The sequence below is a fragment of the Populus nigra genome, chromosome 8 (assembly GCF_951802175.1).
Source record: "Populus nigra chromosome 8, ddPopNigr1.1, whole genome shotgun sequence".
Classification (NCBI taxonomy): Eukaryota; Viridiplantae; Streptophyta; class Magnoliopsida; order Malpighiales; family Salicaceae; genus Populus; species Populus nigra.
Window position 1 is genome coordinate 10,451,354 of NC_084859.1, and position 16,270 is coordinate 10,467,623.

The 16,270-nt window shown below is 30.0% G+C and overlaps 1 protein-coding gene across 2 annotated transcripts; it reads left to right on the plus strand.

Annotated features, from left to right (window-relative positions):
* Positions 1-11,337: 11,337 nt before the first annotated feature.
* LOC133701387 (protein RGF1 INDUCIBLE TRANSCRIPTION FACTOR 1-like) lies at positions 11,338-15,572 on the plus strand. 2 transcript variants are annotated; one of them, XR_009843560.1, is made up of 5 exons: positions 11,338-11,990; positions 13,502-13,576; positions 13,665-13,805; positions 14,250-14,867; positions 14,962-15,572. XR_009843560.1 is itself a non-coding variant. In XM_062125287.1 (4 exons), exons 1-4 carry the CDS (start codon positions 11,700-11,702, stop codon positions 14,550-14,552), a joined length of 810 nt encoding a protein of 269 aa, XP_061981271.1. In that variant the 5' UTR covers positions 11,338-11,699; the 3' UTR covers positions 14,553-14,960. The 2 variants fall into 2 exon arrangements, 1 of the variants encoding a protein (XP_061981271.1); XM_062125287.1 differs by lacking the exon at positions 14,962-15,572 and having other exon boundaries at positions 14,250-14,960.
* The last annotated feature ends 698 nt before the right edge of the window (positions 15,573-16,270 follow it).

Genomic DNA, 16,270 nt, shown 5'->3' on the forward strand with positions numbered 1-16,270 from the left:
AAATAATGACATTTCTAAATTTTTCACAATTTTCGAAAAGAGTTTTCCGCCTAAATTTTTCAGGAAAACACTTTCGTGAAAACCAAGCCACATTTTTGTTTGACTGGAAAGTGTTTTCTGTTGACCAACTTTTTTAATGGCAAACAAACACAGGAAAGTTTGGAAAGTGGTTTCCCAAAAACCACTTTCCGAAAAACAAACACAGCCAAAAGGAAAAACACTTTCCTGAAAACCAAACTAAATTTTTCTTTGACTGGAAAGTGTTTTTTGTTGACCGGAAAGTGTTTTCCGTTGACCAACTTTTCTAATGGCAAACAAGCATAGAAAAGTTTGGAAAGTGGTTTTCCAAAAACTATTTTCCGATAAACAAACATGAATAAGTTGTTTATTCAAGGCAAGCCATTTTTTTCGATTATTAAATAACATATTTATAATAGTACAATGTAGAGTTTTAAATAAATATCCAATTTATATACTGAATCAATTACATATATTATTTTTTTTATGAATAACCACATGAATGATGAATCCTAACTAGTTTATAACACTGATTAGCTCCTATATGATGTGGACTCTCGCTTTTGAATAGTATTGAACCTTGTAATTGATAATGCAAAGTCTTGTTATTGTGGTAGATTGCTCTTCTTTGGCCAATCTTTAGTGTTAGTTAACTGGTCAACTTCCTTACATCTCTTCTGGTCAATCCAGACTCTTTAAACATGGGTGATTTCTTTTTTCATGATCAATTTAAGTTTTTTTTTTCCTTGTTTGGTAGTGAAAATCACTATTTTTATCAAATCTGATATATGAATGTTTATTTTTAATATATAAACACTTACTTATTATATATAGATTATAAAATATATATCTATTATAACTTAAAATTTGGTTGAAAATCACCATGCCCCTCTACGCTTGCTTTTCATTATCTAACCTGTTATTAGCAATTTTGATAGTTTTTAACAAAGTTTTAAGACCCGGCCCGGTAGCCGGCCCGGTCTAAGACCCGGGTTCCGGGTTTTGGCCGGGTCACCGGGTTTGACCGGGTCGGCCGGGTCGGCCGGGTCAATTCTTTTTTTAAAAAAAAAATCAAAACGACGTCGTTTTAGTAAAAAAAACAAAAAAAAAAACAAAAGTCAACGGGTTTGTCACCGGGTCTTGCCGGGTCAGCCGGGTCACCGGGTCGACCCGCCGGGTCAGCCGGGTCACACCGGGTTTTTCCTTCCCCCGTTTTTTCATCAACCCGGCCCGGTTCCGGCCCCGGGTCGGCCGGGTCCCGGGTTGACCCGCCGGGCCGGGCCGGGTTTCAAAACTATGGTTTTTAACTCTTTCATCAACTTGTGTTACTAATTGATTAGATGGTTTGCCAAATCCGTTAATGAACTTTAATGAAGAATGTAGATCGCGCCAAAAAAAAAAAAGAAGCCGTAAAGGATTAAAAAACAAGGAGTTGGTGGACAAACTCCTTGTAATGATTTCTTTCTTGAAGGGTTTGAACTTTGAAGAAACCCTGAAAATCGCCCATGTATTTGGATAATTCAGCAAATAAATCCATATGAAAAAGATTCATTCGGAATTTACTTTGTGTTAAAAAAATCTAAATCGTATAAAATTATAAGATAATGAATTAAATTTTGAAAATCCTTAAGAAATAAAACATTTTTAAACACCTTTTTTATAATAAAAAAATAATATTTTGAAGAAATAAATCATTCCAACAACACTCAATCAATAAAACTTCAACCTTCGAAAAAGGTTTAAAAATAAAAATAATTTCTAAAATAAACTTAAATCTTTGAATTGTTAAAGAATCTTCTTAACCCAAAATCTTAAACTATTAGATGAGGTCTCAAAATATAATTTCTTTAACACACCCCCTCAAGTGAAAGCTCTTAAAGCTTAAAACTTGCATAGACTTATATTATTTTGTGTTTAATTTTTAACTAATAAATAAAGGATGGTGAAATTCAAACTCGTGACCGCTTTGTCATTAAGGTTCTGATACTATTTCAGAGAACCAATTTCATCCATATTAATATTTTCAATATTCAATATAAACTAAAGTGAAAAAAAATATTTAATTATTTTTTAAAACATGTGAGTTTGACAACAATGTATATTAAGGGTAAAACATATTTTTTTTTATTTTTTTTTCTCTCATTCACCATAACTAAACAGAATACAAAGATAATTATCTTGTCTTGTATATCATTACCAAATATAATTTTTTTATTTATCTGCTTTTATATTTTATCTCATTTATTTTTATTTTTTTTAATTTTTATTTTATTTCAGAAGAGTAACTAAACACTACTAGATGATCATAAACGGATTTGTTTGAGGGACAATTGAAAAACCAATTCACGTATTTTATGCAACATGGTACCACGACCACAATCAAACCGGAACACCCCAATACAAGAAAGCCATTTTGAGGGCGTTAGATCAATAATCCATAAATAACTACACAGAATTTTTCTGTATCTTTTGAATGATTTTTTTCTCATTTAAATTAGGACCTTTTTTTTTTGGCACCCTTCGTATTACATTTCATTCCTTTTTTTTTTCATAAAATAGCATTTATGTTGTACATATTTATTTATAAAATGTAAATGATACCAAAATTTGGTGAAAAGAAATTATCAAGAAATCAAGCTTAATCATATATAAGAATGTCTGATAAAAAAAAATACCAAGAAATTAATATGTAGCTCTTTTATGACTTTTTTTATTATTTTTTGACAACTCTTAAGGAAAGACACGATTTTCATATAATATTTAATAGATAAAATAGATAAATCTAACATAATGGTTGTCTAACACCATTCGGTTTAGTGCTAGGAATTGAAAAAAATAAATAATTCAACAGATCTTTCATTTTCAGCCTTGTTTGACGGCCTGAATATTTCGGGATTTAGGCCCTTCGGCTTTAAATGGGCTTTTAATAAGGACGAAATAATACACTAGCATCCATTAAGTTTTAATTTTGAACATATTTATATCATCCAACCCAAACTTCTAATCCAGCCTAAGATTTGGATTATGGATTAGGCTTATCAATTTTGCATGTTAGGTTGATTTAAGTTTTAATTAAAAAAAATATTCTGAAATTAGATTGTTCTAATATATATATATATATATATATATATATATATTCAACATAAAACCTAGCATAAAATAAGCTTCAAGTTGGTTGATTATCGGATTGACCCGCGAGTTAATATGACTATGGTTTTGAAGTTGCATGCAAGTTTTCTTTTTCTTTTTCAAAACCGGAGAGAATACCTTATAGTATTAACCTAGTCTGCCCCAATGATATAGGGCTTTAGCCAAGTTGTACACAATAAAAAATTCGAGTCGTTGGACTCGTTTGTTTGTTTGTTGAAAAATTATTTTTTTAAATAAATTCTAAAAAATTGAATTATTTTTTTATATTTAATAGAGTAATGAAAAATAAGTTGGAAAACACTTTCCAGTATTTGGTTATATAATGGAAAATGAACTGAAAAATAACTTATTAATATTTTATTTTTTTCAAGTTTATTAAAATAATGAGGAACAAATCTTACAAATTAAAAAGTTGAATGGAAATGAAATTGAAAAAAAATATAATTTCATAAATTATCTCAAATAAAATAAATAATAATCAAAATAATAGAAAACAAATCTAAAAAATAAAAAATTGAAAGATGAAGAAATTAAAATAATAATAATAAACATTTCATAAATTATTTCAAATAAAATAAGTAACAATCAAAAAAATGAGGACCAAATTTGATAGATAAAAAATTTCAATTAAAAAATGATAAGGGAAAAGAAAATAATAATTATAAATATGAGAACCAAAATTAATATAAAAATTAAATTCTAAGGGATGAAATTGAAAAATAAATATTCAAAACAAAATATATATAGCAATCAAAAGTTTGAGGATCAAATTTGATATAATCAGTAAATAATATAATATTTCTAAATTTTTAACAACTTCCAGAAAGTGTTTTCCGTCCAAAATAAAAAGAAAATACTTTTCTGGAAACCAAGCCAAACTTTCATTTGACCAGAAAGTATTTTCTGTTGACCAACTTTTTTAATGATAAATAAATACAGAAAAGTTTGGAAAATGATTTTTTAAAAACTACTTTTCAAGAAACAAACACAACCATAATTAACTTGGTTAAACTTAAATGATGTATCAAACAACTCAGTAACTTGGTGTAACCTGAGCAAAGTAGGTAAACCTCGATATAGTTTTCAATTACCTGTAATTCTCCTTTATTTTACACTTCCGAGAGTAAAATAGATTGCTCATTTTTTTAAAAATCATACTAATGATTTCATACCAATTTTGCTTTCAAAATAATTTTTTATTTATATATATAGATTTAGATATTTGATTAGTGAAATTGGAGATTTTATTAGACACAGGATATAAAAAAGAGAGAATAAAAGTTCTTCCATTTGTTATTTATTCATCTATTTTCTTAACCTTTAATTTTGAACTCTGCTTAAAAATTGAAATTGCTAAGTTGTCATTCATTAACTCTCTCTTAGCATTATGGTGTGGTGTGATCAGTGGAACTGAAAACTCTGTAAACCATTCAACTTCCATACGGTGGCGTTGCGAAGGGAGATTATGGAGTTGGCAATGAAGAGAAGGGAAAAGATGGTGGTAGTGATACAGATCACAGAGGAGGAAGATGAGTTTGAGATATATAGTCTTTTGATTTTTGTGTTTGATTCGGTGACGAAGATGAATTTAAAATTGGGCTCTGGTTTTTATAATCCTTTTCTAAGAAAAAACAAAAATAAATGGATCAATCTAAATTAATCCTAGAGGGGCCACGGCCCAAGAAGAAAATTGGCGTCCATATTCTTTTATTCCTGTCTGCTGCGACCCGATGTTCGGCGTGCTGTTTGGTATTCTTCCTCTGTTTTCCTCTGCTCAAATTAATGAAAATTTTACAGCAATATTTTCCAAATCGTACTTAAAGAATTCAATGATATTTCTTTTTCCAAATCACTTATTTATATCCAATAATAAAGAATATTTACGATTAATCGAATGGTTTTAATAACACATCATCCATTAAATTCATTCCAATCAGGCCTCTTTTTATAAAATCAGACACTTCTTAAAATAAAAAATAGTTTATCTAATTATGAGGAGTAACTCATCTTATAGACCTTGAATTTAATATTTATGAAATTAATTAAAATATATATAAACCAGTCCGCATATTCATATTAAAAATAAAAATCAACTCGTCTTCTAAATTGATTGAACTCTGGCCTCGTGGGCTGGACATAAAAAAAACCCTAATTCACTGGTGGAGTTTAATTACTCCAGTTAATATGAGATTTGGTGGGGATTAAAATGGGACACGCCTTCCAAAATTAATAGACAGAAAGACTGCAATTGGGTGTTTTGAGTAATTCAATACGCTCAATTTATTAAATTTAGTAGTTCGATGAATTAAACGGATATAAAAACTGCAGCCCACGTTAATATACTGTTCCTCAGGCAGAAAAACAAAACAAAAATATCCCGGCGAAATTAAGGATAGAAAAAAAAAAAAAAAAAAAGGGAGGGCCGACCGTATCATACATGTGCACGACATTATGTCATAGGACAAGCTTACAAACCGAGGAGAGTTGCTGTGTATAAGGACGATAGGGACAAAATGACCACTCCTATCTAAACCCTAAAATACTGAAAGGACATCCTATTTTACAGAAAATAATAGCTCGTCTTGTAATTTGGGATTTCCTGTGTTTAAAAGAATCGGTAAAACACAACAAATTGGGATGGGAAAGGGCAAAGACAAACCCCAGAATCATGATTATCATTAAACTTTTTTAGTTCATATCACAAAACTGTTCAAGATGTTCTTATTTAAGGATTTTGGCTCACTACAGTGGCATTTGGAAAAGAGAAAATATCAATTTGTTTGACTTCAAAAGACCTAGTCACCATCTGATTTTGTCGTGTTTGAATGGTCATAGTGGTTAATTTTGAAAGTAATTTTTACTTTAAATTATATTAAAATAATATTTTTTATTTTTAAAAAATTATTTTTAATATATCACATCAAAACGATCTGAAAACATCAAAAAATATTAATTTAAAATATAAAAATAATAATTTTTTAAAAAATACTTTTAAAACATAAAAATAAACAGGTTGATCATCTTTATAATTTAGAATTCTAAAAGAGATAAGTACACAAGCAAATACATGGTAAATGTTATAGTTTTTTTTATAGTGGTTTCAAGTTCGAGTTATGTAGTTGCTAATAGATAGCCACTAGAAGCTTATATGATCGTTAACTTTAGGGCCCGTGACATTAGTTAAAATACGCGTAAACTGGCCCGACATCCACGTTAATAATAATAAAAAAAAAGTTATAGTTTTTCTCTTTTTTTTTTCCAAGATATCCTCAAAAACATTTTAGGATTTTAAGATTGTCTCATCACAATCACAAGTTCATTAACATGACTCTAATATTACCAATGAGCATACGCTGATAAAATGGTGATTCCTGATAACCTAGAATTCCCGGTTCAATTTTCTTAATGAAGAAATTCTCTTGCAATAACCTGTTAAAGTACGTAGTCACAATAAGTACGAGAGATTTATATAGTGTATTCAATTAAAAAGCTGAGACTAAATTATATTCAAAATATTATTTTGTATTTAAAATTAATTTATATTTTTATATTTTTTTTTATATATAGGTTTATTAGCACTCTCTATCAGTTGCCATTCATTTTTTCTAATGTTGTCAGGTAGTTTGGGTTCTAGAATTTGTGGAGGCCATGGGTCAAAATGATTGTCGATATTTTGATTTGATGGTTGAATCTGAATTAAATCTAAAAATACTTAAACCTCATGATTGAGTGATTTGTTTTCAGATTTATTTATCGAAAAGTTCTTTACAAATTACAACGGTTAACAGTACAACATTTTAAATTAAGATCTACTGTCTTTCTCAGCAAAAAAAAAAAAAAAAAACCAAGAAGAAGAAGAGGAGGAGGAGGAGAAGGAGGATAGATGAGCGTTTGGGAATGTGGTTACGGTTGCGTTTTTAAAAAATTTGAAAATTTTTTTGTATTATTAAAATTTAATATGATTTATATGTTTTGGATCGTTTTGATGTGTTAATGTCAAAAATGATTTTTAAAAAATGAAAAAATATCATTGACATGTATTTTAACACGAAAAATTATTTGAAAAGCATCCATATAACCACACTGTCAAACAGGCTTTTAAAGTATGATGTCCACTATTTAAAAAATCTGGTTTTTTTAGCAATAATTTATCATGCACGATTCGTTCAATATTGAGGTCAAAACTAGATCGTTCATCAATGTCGCTGTCAGTCATTTCAATTTTTTTTAACATAATATTCATAGCATCTTTATTTTATTTTATGTTTTTCAATAATTTAAATAAATAGAAAGAACTTAAATCAATGTGCTAGACTCCCTACTTGAATCAGTATAATTTTATGAAAAGTAAATAAAAAGATTACAAAATTAAATTTTCAATTAATTTAATGTTAAAGGATAAAATCGTAAAAATATCAATTAGAAAACAAAAAAAACAACTCGAGTTAACTCGTATTAATCTATTTAATTCATGACCTGGGTTACAAGATTAAGATAAATTTATGGACTATAAATAAAAAAAATTATGAAGTCTCACTTCCAACAGATCTGGTATTGAAGTTAGAAATCGAGAAAAAAAAAACTAAATTTATAAGATTAGTATATAACCCAAAACGAAAAAAAACACAATTTTCAAAATAACATAATATTTAAAGATAAAATTGAGAAAATATTAAATAAAAAAATAAAAATTAAGTTGTTAAAGGTTTAAATCGAAAAAAAAACACAAAATACAAAACACAATTATAATAAATAGTATTTTATGGGTATAGCTACATTTATCTAGACATACCCATTAGTGCTGTGTTAATCATAAGAGACTAGGAATTGTAAAATATTATTGCAAAATTTAATTTTAAAGGCCGACTAATATACAATTATTTTTTCTTTTTTCAATTTGTGACTAGAAAGTATCTTTATTCCAATTTTCATTAAATTAAGTTATTTATTCTATATTTGAAATGCACATACACAGGCTAACTTCTTATCGAGAATCATAAGAAAAGACACGGGTTATTAAATAAAAGATTAAAAAAAAACATTTGATTATTGTCTATAGAAGAAAGGATGGAGATGATAAATATATAGAAAACATGTTTCTTGGTATTTTTTATTTAAAAAATATAAAAATTCATTTTAAAATTGTGCTAGAAACAAATTTATTTTATATATTTATTTTTATTTCTTCAACAAAATATATATTTTTTATTTTTTTTATTTATTATTTATGTCATGAAACATTAATCAACTACAATCTTAAAACTTTTTGCATTTTAAAATATAAATATAATACTTTTGACAAAAATATAAACTAATGATGCATAAACACATACAAAATCAGTTTTGTTATGTTTTTAAACTTTGAATGTGGATGGGTTAATGCTGCTTAAAATGGCAAATTTCAGTAAGAAATTAATTAGTGACAACTATAATAAATACACTTTTAACAATTGCACTATTAATATTGTTCTATATATAACTAATCAGTTGAGTGTTTTGCTGTTGATACGATAAAAACAAATAAATATTCAAGTATTTAACGTTGACATTTCCTTTTAATTTATACTTTTTTTTAATCCTAGAGGTTATTCTTTCTTATCAAGAACAAATAATGCAAATACAATTTATATATATCAATTATAAAAGAAAAAAATAAAAATAAATTATAATAATCTCTTTGAAACATTATAAAAAATAAAAAAAAATAAACAAATAATTGAAATTTCTAAAAGGTGAAGTAAATAATTTTAAAAACAGAGAGAGGGTAATATTTTAATATAAAAAATTAGCACAAAGTAAAAAATATATAAAAAAGGGTATTAATTAAAAAGATAATTAAAATTTAAAAAAATTGAGATTTGTTGGTGCCAGTATATATTTATTTTTATTTTTGATGCAGCGAACTACCTGTCATTGTCAACCAACGAAAACTTATTTTTAACCTATCATCTCTCGAAAACACCTAATCAAAACCTTTAAACGTAAATAAATCAATTTTTAAACTTAAAACACCTATAAAATTGGTTCTAAAACACAAAATTAAAGAAAAAGTTATTCTCAACCCTGATTTATTTTTTTTTTCAAGATGAAAGGTAAAAGATACATTAATAAAACTTCTCTCGTTGAATAAATTCATTGGCACCAAAAACATGTTTTTTATTCAAAAGTGAAAAATCAATAACTTTCTCTTTTTTATTTTGTTTATTGATAATTTTTTTTTTCTTTCCCGAACAAGGGACTTGGATGTGAACAAATTGAAGTTTTGGATAAAAAAATATATTCGTTGAAACTAAAAAGATCAAAATAGAATCTAAAAATAAAAAATCTCAAGACATTTGGTTTTCAAAAGACGCTCAACAAACAATGCTAGGTCAAAAAAGGTCTTGTTTTCCACTCATTTTTAATTTTGGTCCTTTGGTTTGTAATTTTTCATAAACAAAATCTTTTTGTGCAAAATTGAGCATCCTCCCGATAATGGAATGATTTGTCGACTTTGAGATAACCCGGTTAAAAGTAAATCAAAATAAATTATCAAATTCAGTCCTTAATAAATACAATGTGAAAAAATAAAAAAAAAATGAAATGATAAATGTAGAGAGAATTCAAAGGAAAAAAAATATAATTACAAATCACAGTGTTTTCACTTTACAACCCTCTAAACATTATACAAGTGTATTTGTTTTTATGATTGGGGTTAAGATTTAATATAATCTAATTATACACAAAACTCAATGACAAAACACTAGTTTTCGATGGGTCCCGTACATAAATCCCAGCCACAAAACACAAAAACACCTCAGATATGACTATGCCAACTTGTGTACTAGCTTTATCTTTATTACACTGTATTTTTTAAAACTTAATAAAATAAAAAAATGTGAATTTAATTTTCAACGAGTAATAGTAGAATAAATGAAAGAAATAATAATGTTTACTTTTTGGCGAGAAACATGTGTTTTGGAATAAATAATATTGCGAGACAAAGGAAAGAGTAACAATTTTAAAGCAATAATTATCAACTAGCGTGGCATTTGTTATTTGAGAAGAGTTTTTTAATATCAATATTATATAACTCTCTTGAAAATTACACAAAAACCAAAATATGAATTTCTAAAACAAATAAACTATAAAGAAGACAGATTTGCTTCACTCCTTAGGCACCGTTTGGGAACGCGGCTGCGGCCGCGTTCCCAAAAAATTTGAAAATTTTTTGTTTTTTTTTTTGTTAAAATTTAATATGGTTTGTACGTTTTGGATCGTTTTGATGTGCTGATGTCAAAAATGATTTTTAAAAAATAAAAAAACATCGTTGGCATGCATTTTGGCACGAAAAGTTATTTGAAAAGCACCCGCAACCACACTGCCAAACACAAGAAAAGAAGTTACCTCGCTTGTTTTTTTAATTTTTGGAAATTTTGGAAATGTTTACTTTAAGTTAATTTTATTTATTATTTTTATATTACGTTATAAATAATTTTTTTTAAAAATAAATAATTTTAATTTTAATATACTTTTAAATAAAAAATATTTTAAAAAATAAATACTAAGCCAGTACTGCTACACCACACCAGCTCTGAAACAAGGGCGGGCGCGCACACAGGGTCATTTGGGTAAAAGTGGTGTGGTTTGGCTGGGTGCTCATTTATCATAGGTAGGAGCGCTCAAATCAAAGCCAAAGCTGTGTTGTAGGCATTAGGCAGAAGAAAAGAAGACAAGGTACGGATTGGTGGGCTGTCTTCCCGCAATTTACACCACTCCCCATCACACACACACCTCACCATCCTCCCATTTTCATAATTTCTTTCTTTCTTTCTTTCTTTTCAGTAATTACTTTGCCAAAAAACCTCAATATCTTCCCACTGTAACTGGGCTTTTGGTCTCTCCTCCTGCTCTCTCTAATTTTCATTTTCATTTTCATTTATTTATTTATTATCTATAACCAATTTTATCCTAAATAGTGACTCAGCCTAAGAGGACGCATCCCCCCCCCCTCGCTCTTAATCAATGAGTTCTTAAACAGTTTGATTTAAAAAAAAAAAATTTAATTATTTTAATATGATAATATTAAAAATAAATTTTAAAAAATAAAAAAATTATTATCCAAATATAATTTTAAATAAAAATACACTTTAAAAAACGTCAGCCATTGTTATCCCAAACACCTACCCTGAAACACAGAAGCACCCATACACTCACTCTCTCACCTATGTACAGTACCACACACCCCCTCTCGAAAAGTTTTTAACTTTAGTGATTCCTTCATTTTTATCTCTCTTCAAGCTAGAAACGACAATAATTCTGGAAGCTACTGAGTTTAAATAGAGGAGAAGATATACACACTCCTAGGCCATTTGCATTTCATAGAGTATTAGAATTATGTGTAGGGTTTCTCCAAGAATTTGAAGGGAGCTCTTAAAATTTTAATTAAAATTCCTCTACTCTTTTTTTTTTTTTTTTTTTTTGTTTTTTGTTTTTATCAAGATCACCGGTGTCCATATTGAATTACAAGTTCCAAAAAAGTAGAGCGAGAGATGGTGAGAGAGAGAAGGTACAATTATAATAATAGTAATCATAATAATACATCATCAAGGAGCAGAAATGGAGTTGGAGGTGGTGATGATGATGATGAAATGATGATGATGATGAGCAGTAAGAGTATGAAGCCTGCATGGCTAGAAGGATTGATGGCAGAGACATTCTTTGGAGGTTGTGGGGTCCACGAGAGTCGCAGAAAGAATGAGAAGAACGTCTTTTGCTTGCTCTGTTGCCTTAGTATCTGCCCTCACTGCCTTCCTTCTCATCGCTCTCATCCCCTCCTCCAGGTACACCGTTCATTTCTACATAGCTGGCTATCAGAATTCCTTGTGCATATGCATGCCCCTTTACACCCATAAATAACTGTACCGTTTTCTCAAAATCTGATCTTTTTAAAGGCTTTGATTTCTTTTTCAGATAGAAAAATCCTTGATTCCTTGTTGGGTAATGGGTATTCATTATTTCTCTCTCTTTTTTCTTTTTGTCCTGAAGTTCTTCATGTGCAAGGGGAATTTTCTTTGAGTTCATAATTTCCTTTCACAGTCAATTACACCCCGTGTGATTCACATTCAATTTTCAATTTTAAACTCTTTTTTCGAACTTTATTTTTTTGCTCCTTTTACAGAGGTTTTCTTGACTTGTCACCTTGAATTACTTGATGAGTTCTTGATGATTCTTTGAAATTAATTAAGAAATCTTAAAATTCTGTTTAGGTGCCATATTTCTTCTGTCTCTTCCATGAACTCTGGTTTTGCAGTTTTTTAGTCTGCACAATTGTGGATGTTTCTTTGCATGCTAAAATATTTGGAGGAAGTTTTCTATAATTCTCTGGATTTTTTGATGCAGAAGTCTTTTTCAAAGAACGTCATGGAATTTTTATTTTTTTAGCTTCTGAATATTATATATCGGCATGTGTCTTTCTGTTTCCCAATTCTCATCATTTAATAGTTTCTTATCCCCATGTATGTGGTTCATCTCTAATTACTCTCTCCCCCTATATAAATACATATAAAAATCTGTGAAATCGAGCACTCTAAAAGTCTGAGAATAAAAACAAGCTAACAATTCAAGGTCAATTTCCTTTCTGTACATTGAGCAAATCGAACATATGTTCTGGTTTTTCTTCTATCTTTTATATAATTCCCATCTATGAGAATCCAAGATTCACTTATACATATTTTCTTTCTATCAAGATTTTCTTAAGATTGATTCTATCATGAAGTTTTAACTTTTTTATTGTAGTGTATATGGTGTCCATAAATGGGTTATCTTGTCTCCCTTGATTCCCACCTTTTGGTTCGGTTTGTTTCCCTTATGTGGGAGATTTCTTTTCTATCCATTTCCTCTGCCAAGGTTCCTCACCTGTTGCTTTCAAGAAAGCGAAAGTTTGACCGTATTTTTTACTGTTCATTTTCTTGTACAATATATACAAGTATAAAAGCTTCGGGTTCATAATTTATTCTCTGCTCAACTCATTTGCTATTCGTTTTTTTCCTTGTGATGAGAGAGGCTGGTTGCCTAACCTTTTCACCTAGAATTTAAGTTGGTGGGGTAAAAGTCTACATCACTTTCAGGAAATAATTACAGTTCTGTACCCCAAGATGCTGTAAGTTCACATGTCCGTTGCCTTCACGACATTGGTTTGTACTTCATTGATGACAATTCATATACTCTCTTGTTAATGATTTTTGACTCCATAGGGAGAATTCCATATGATGTGCTCAAATATTGGATGGCCATTTTAGTACATAATTTCTTTTTACTGAGAAGCTTTACTGAGATACCATGCATGTAACAGGTGAGAAGATATGTTTACCATGATGTTGTTCGATTGGGGGATCTTGAGAAGCTTATAGACTGTTCTTATATTCAGGTAATTATTTTCGAAACAATCGAGTGATCTTTATGTGAAAATAAAAAAGATGAGATAATGATATCAGCTGCTGTTATTCGTTCGACAGCCCTATACAATAAACAGTGCCAAAGTGATATTCTTGAATCAGAGACCACAGTCAAGATCCTGCAAGGGCTCATCCAACAATTGCTTCACTTGCGACAGGATACTCCAAGATCCATTCCATTTCTGCTCTCTCTCATGCAAGGTCTATTTGATTAGTCATTTTAATTTTATTAATATGGGTTTTCAGAAGTTTTTAAATTTGCACACACACTGTAAACTATAAAAGTCTACAGATACTCATTTTGGATAGGATTTTGTGCGTGTGTGTGTGTAAAAGGGGAGTAATTACCTTATTGATTCGGTTGCAATACGAATGCCAAAAGGGGAATCGTTGTGTGTGACGTTAACTAAACTCTCTCCCGAGTGGATGTGTTTTTAGCTTACCTGTTAGGTTTGTGGGTTTCAGCTGTCTCCAGTAGAAGTCAAATTTGCTTGAAATTCTAGAGATTTTTTCGCTTTCAGATTACAAATTGTTTTCTTATGAAGTCTCCATTTTTCTGTCACGTTCCATTTTGGGGGCTCTTTTTTTATCCTTTCCTCTTTTGGCCTTAATGCACATTGACTTAGAAATGTGCACTTAATGCAGGTTAATCACTTGGTGGATCAAGGGGATGATCTCTCAGCTATTCTTTACAGGATTGATGAATCTGATTTTGCATTTTCCCAATTTGAGGGATTGAGGATGGACGGCTCTGAAATTATTGATGATGATGGTCAAATTACCCCGAGCTCCATTTTTGAGAACCCATCACAACACAGAGGCTCGTCATGCTCCAATGAACCGGAGGTCCTAGGAAAGAAGGAGAAAAAAAGTGGCTTTCTTCCGGGGAATTTCTTCTCTCTGAGCAGCAGGAGAAAGGGATCTCCTCATAGGGCTCCTCTCTCGTAATTGTCTACAAAATTCAAGAAGAAAGAAAGAGGGCGGTTTATATATATATATATATATATATATATATATATATAATCGCTAATCTGTTGTCTTGAGGTTGGCCATGTTCTAAATCAATCAGTATAGTTAGCTTGCATGACTCAGAAATTGCATGGAATGTTTATTTAAGGATTTACTTCCGTTTTTTTTCTTTGGTAAGCCTTATTAGGATAGGAATTAGCCCGGGCATTTCCATTGCTGACTTTAGGTGGTGATAGAGAGGTTATACGTCTATCTGAAAGCTGGCTAGGCTCTTCACTCCAATTTTGCGTACATGTAATGGAATTTGCTCGTATATACATATATATGTTGTTTGCATAAATTGTATCCGATTCTAATTGTTCTTACCTTTTCTGGTTGTTTTTTTCAGGACTAAGTGTAAAATTTTCCTTTATCTTAAGGTCACAAACCTCTCCCCCAACCGATCATATCAGATTATCGAACACGAGAACTTTTGACAGTTAGCCAAGATTCTTAGCTCAATGCTAGTCCTGGGCATGGTCTATCTCTTTGCTGATTAAGCCAGTCTCGGACATGTTGATTTTTCGCCTTGATTATTCACTTCTAAAAGAGTACAAAAATGGTGAATAGACATAAATAAATTGAGATGCCCACCTGAGCCTGTCTTGGAGTTTTACTATTAAATAGAGCGCTGTATGAAGTAATCTTCCTATTTGGAGCTTGAAGATTAGTGATTTTCTCTTGCAAGAGTCAATTGGCACTGGCTCGAACCTTTGGTGAAGATTGAAAAGATTGGTGATTGACCAGAGATTGTTGAACAATTCATTTATTGATAAGTAGGTGGAATAGAGATATTTTGTTCTGACCAACGTTGTTGTGGTCGAAAAGCTTGATTATTTGGTCATATAATTGGCCAATAATCTTGATTAGAATTGTCGGCATGCCTCCTAGGGCTTGAAGGGTATGGAGACATAGCCAAGCATCGTATAATTGAAAAAGAAATTCATAGATGAGACCAAATATAGTCTAGATGAGAAGTGATTTATAGAGTAATCCATAAACATCACTTTAGCGAATGTTTGAGACTTGACTTGTGACCAAACGGCAACTAGCTCCAAACCAGGTTTCAAAGTAAGAATAAGGTCAAAGAAGGTCAAATTAGATGGTAGGGTTCTAAGCGAATCAAAAGGATTAAAACAAAATAGAAAAACTATAAATAAATCACAAGAAAGTAGAGAACAAGCGATAAATAAATTAATTATAAGAAATAAAAAGTATAAAGGTAGAAAACTTCAATGATAAATTACACAGAGAGAAAGTGTGTATCGAAGTCAAGCCAAAGACCAAGCTAGATTAGACTCCTAGGTAAAGAATGTTTTAATTGAATTGATGCCCAAATAAAGTCTCTCCATTTCTCGTTCGGTGCTGACGTTAACAAGCCAATCTAAACAGTTGTTGCAATTCATGCTTCTAAGAAATTTGCCTTGTCCTTATGTAACTTGATCCCTCATGTTGCTCGAGTGTTTGAATTTAGTTTCTAAATATTAAAAGTCTTGCAATTTGGCCCTTACTCTTGGTCTACAAAATGTTTATTTTTAGTGTCAACCCTCATACCACCCCTACAAAGCCTATTATGTCTCTCATTTTTCAATGATAGAGATTTGCTTTAGCCAATAAAGATTCTTCATGTACTTACACAAAGTCTTAACAAAATCATT

Excerpts from the sequence above, each read along its gene's own strand:
- LOC133701387 (XM_062125287.1), top strand. The coding sequence starts at position 11,700 with ATGGTGAGAGAGAGAAGGTACAATTATAATAATAGTAATCATAATAAT. Across the intron at positions 13,577-13,664 it reads TAGACTGTTCTTATATTCAG|CCCTATACAATAAACAGTGC; the intron begins GTAATTATTTTC and ends TTCGTTCGACAG. Across the intron at positions 13,806-14,249 it reads TCTGCTCTCTCTCATGCAAG|GTTAATCACTTGGTGGATCA; the intron begins GTCTATTTGATT and ends CACTTAATGCAG.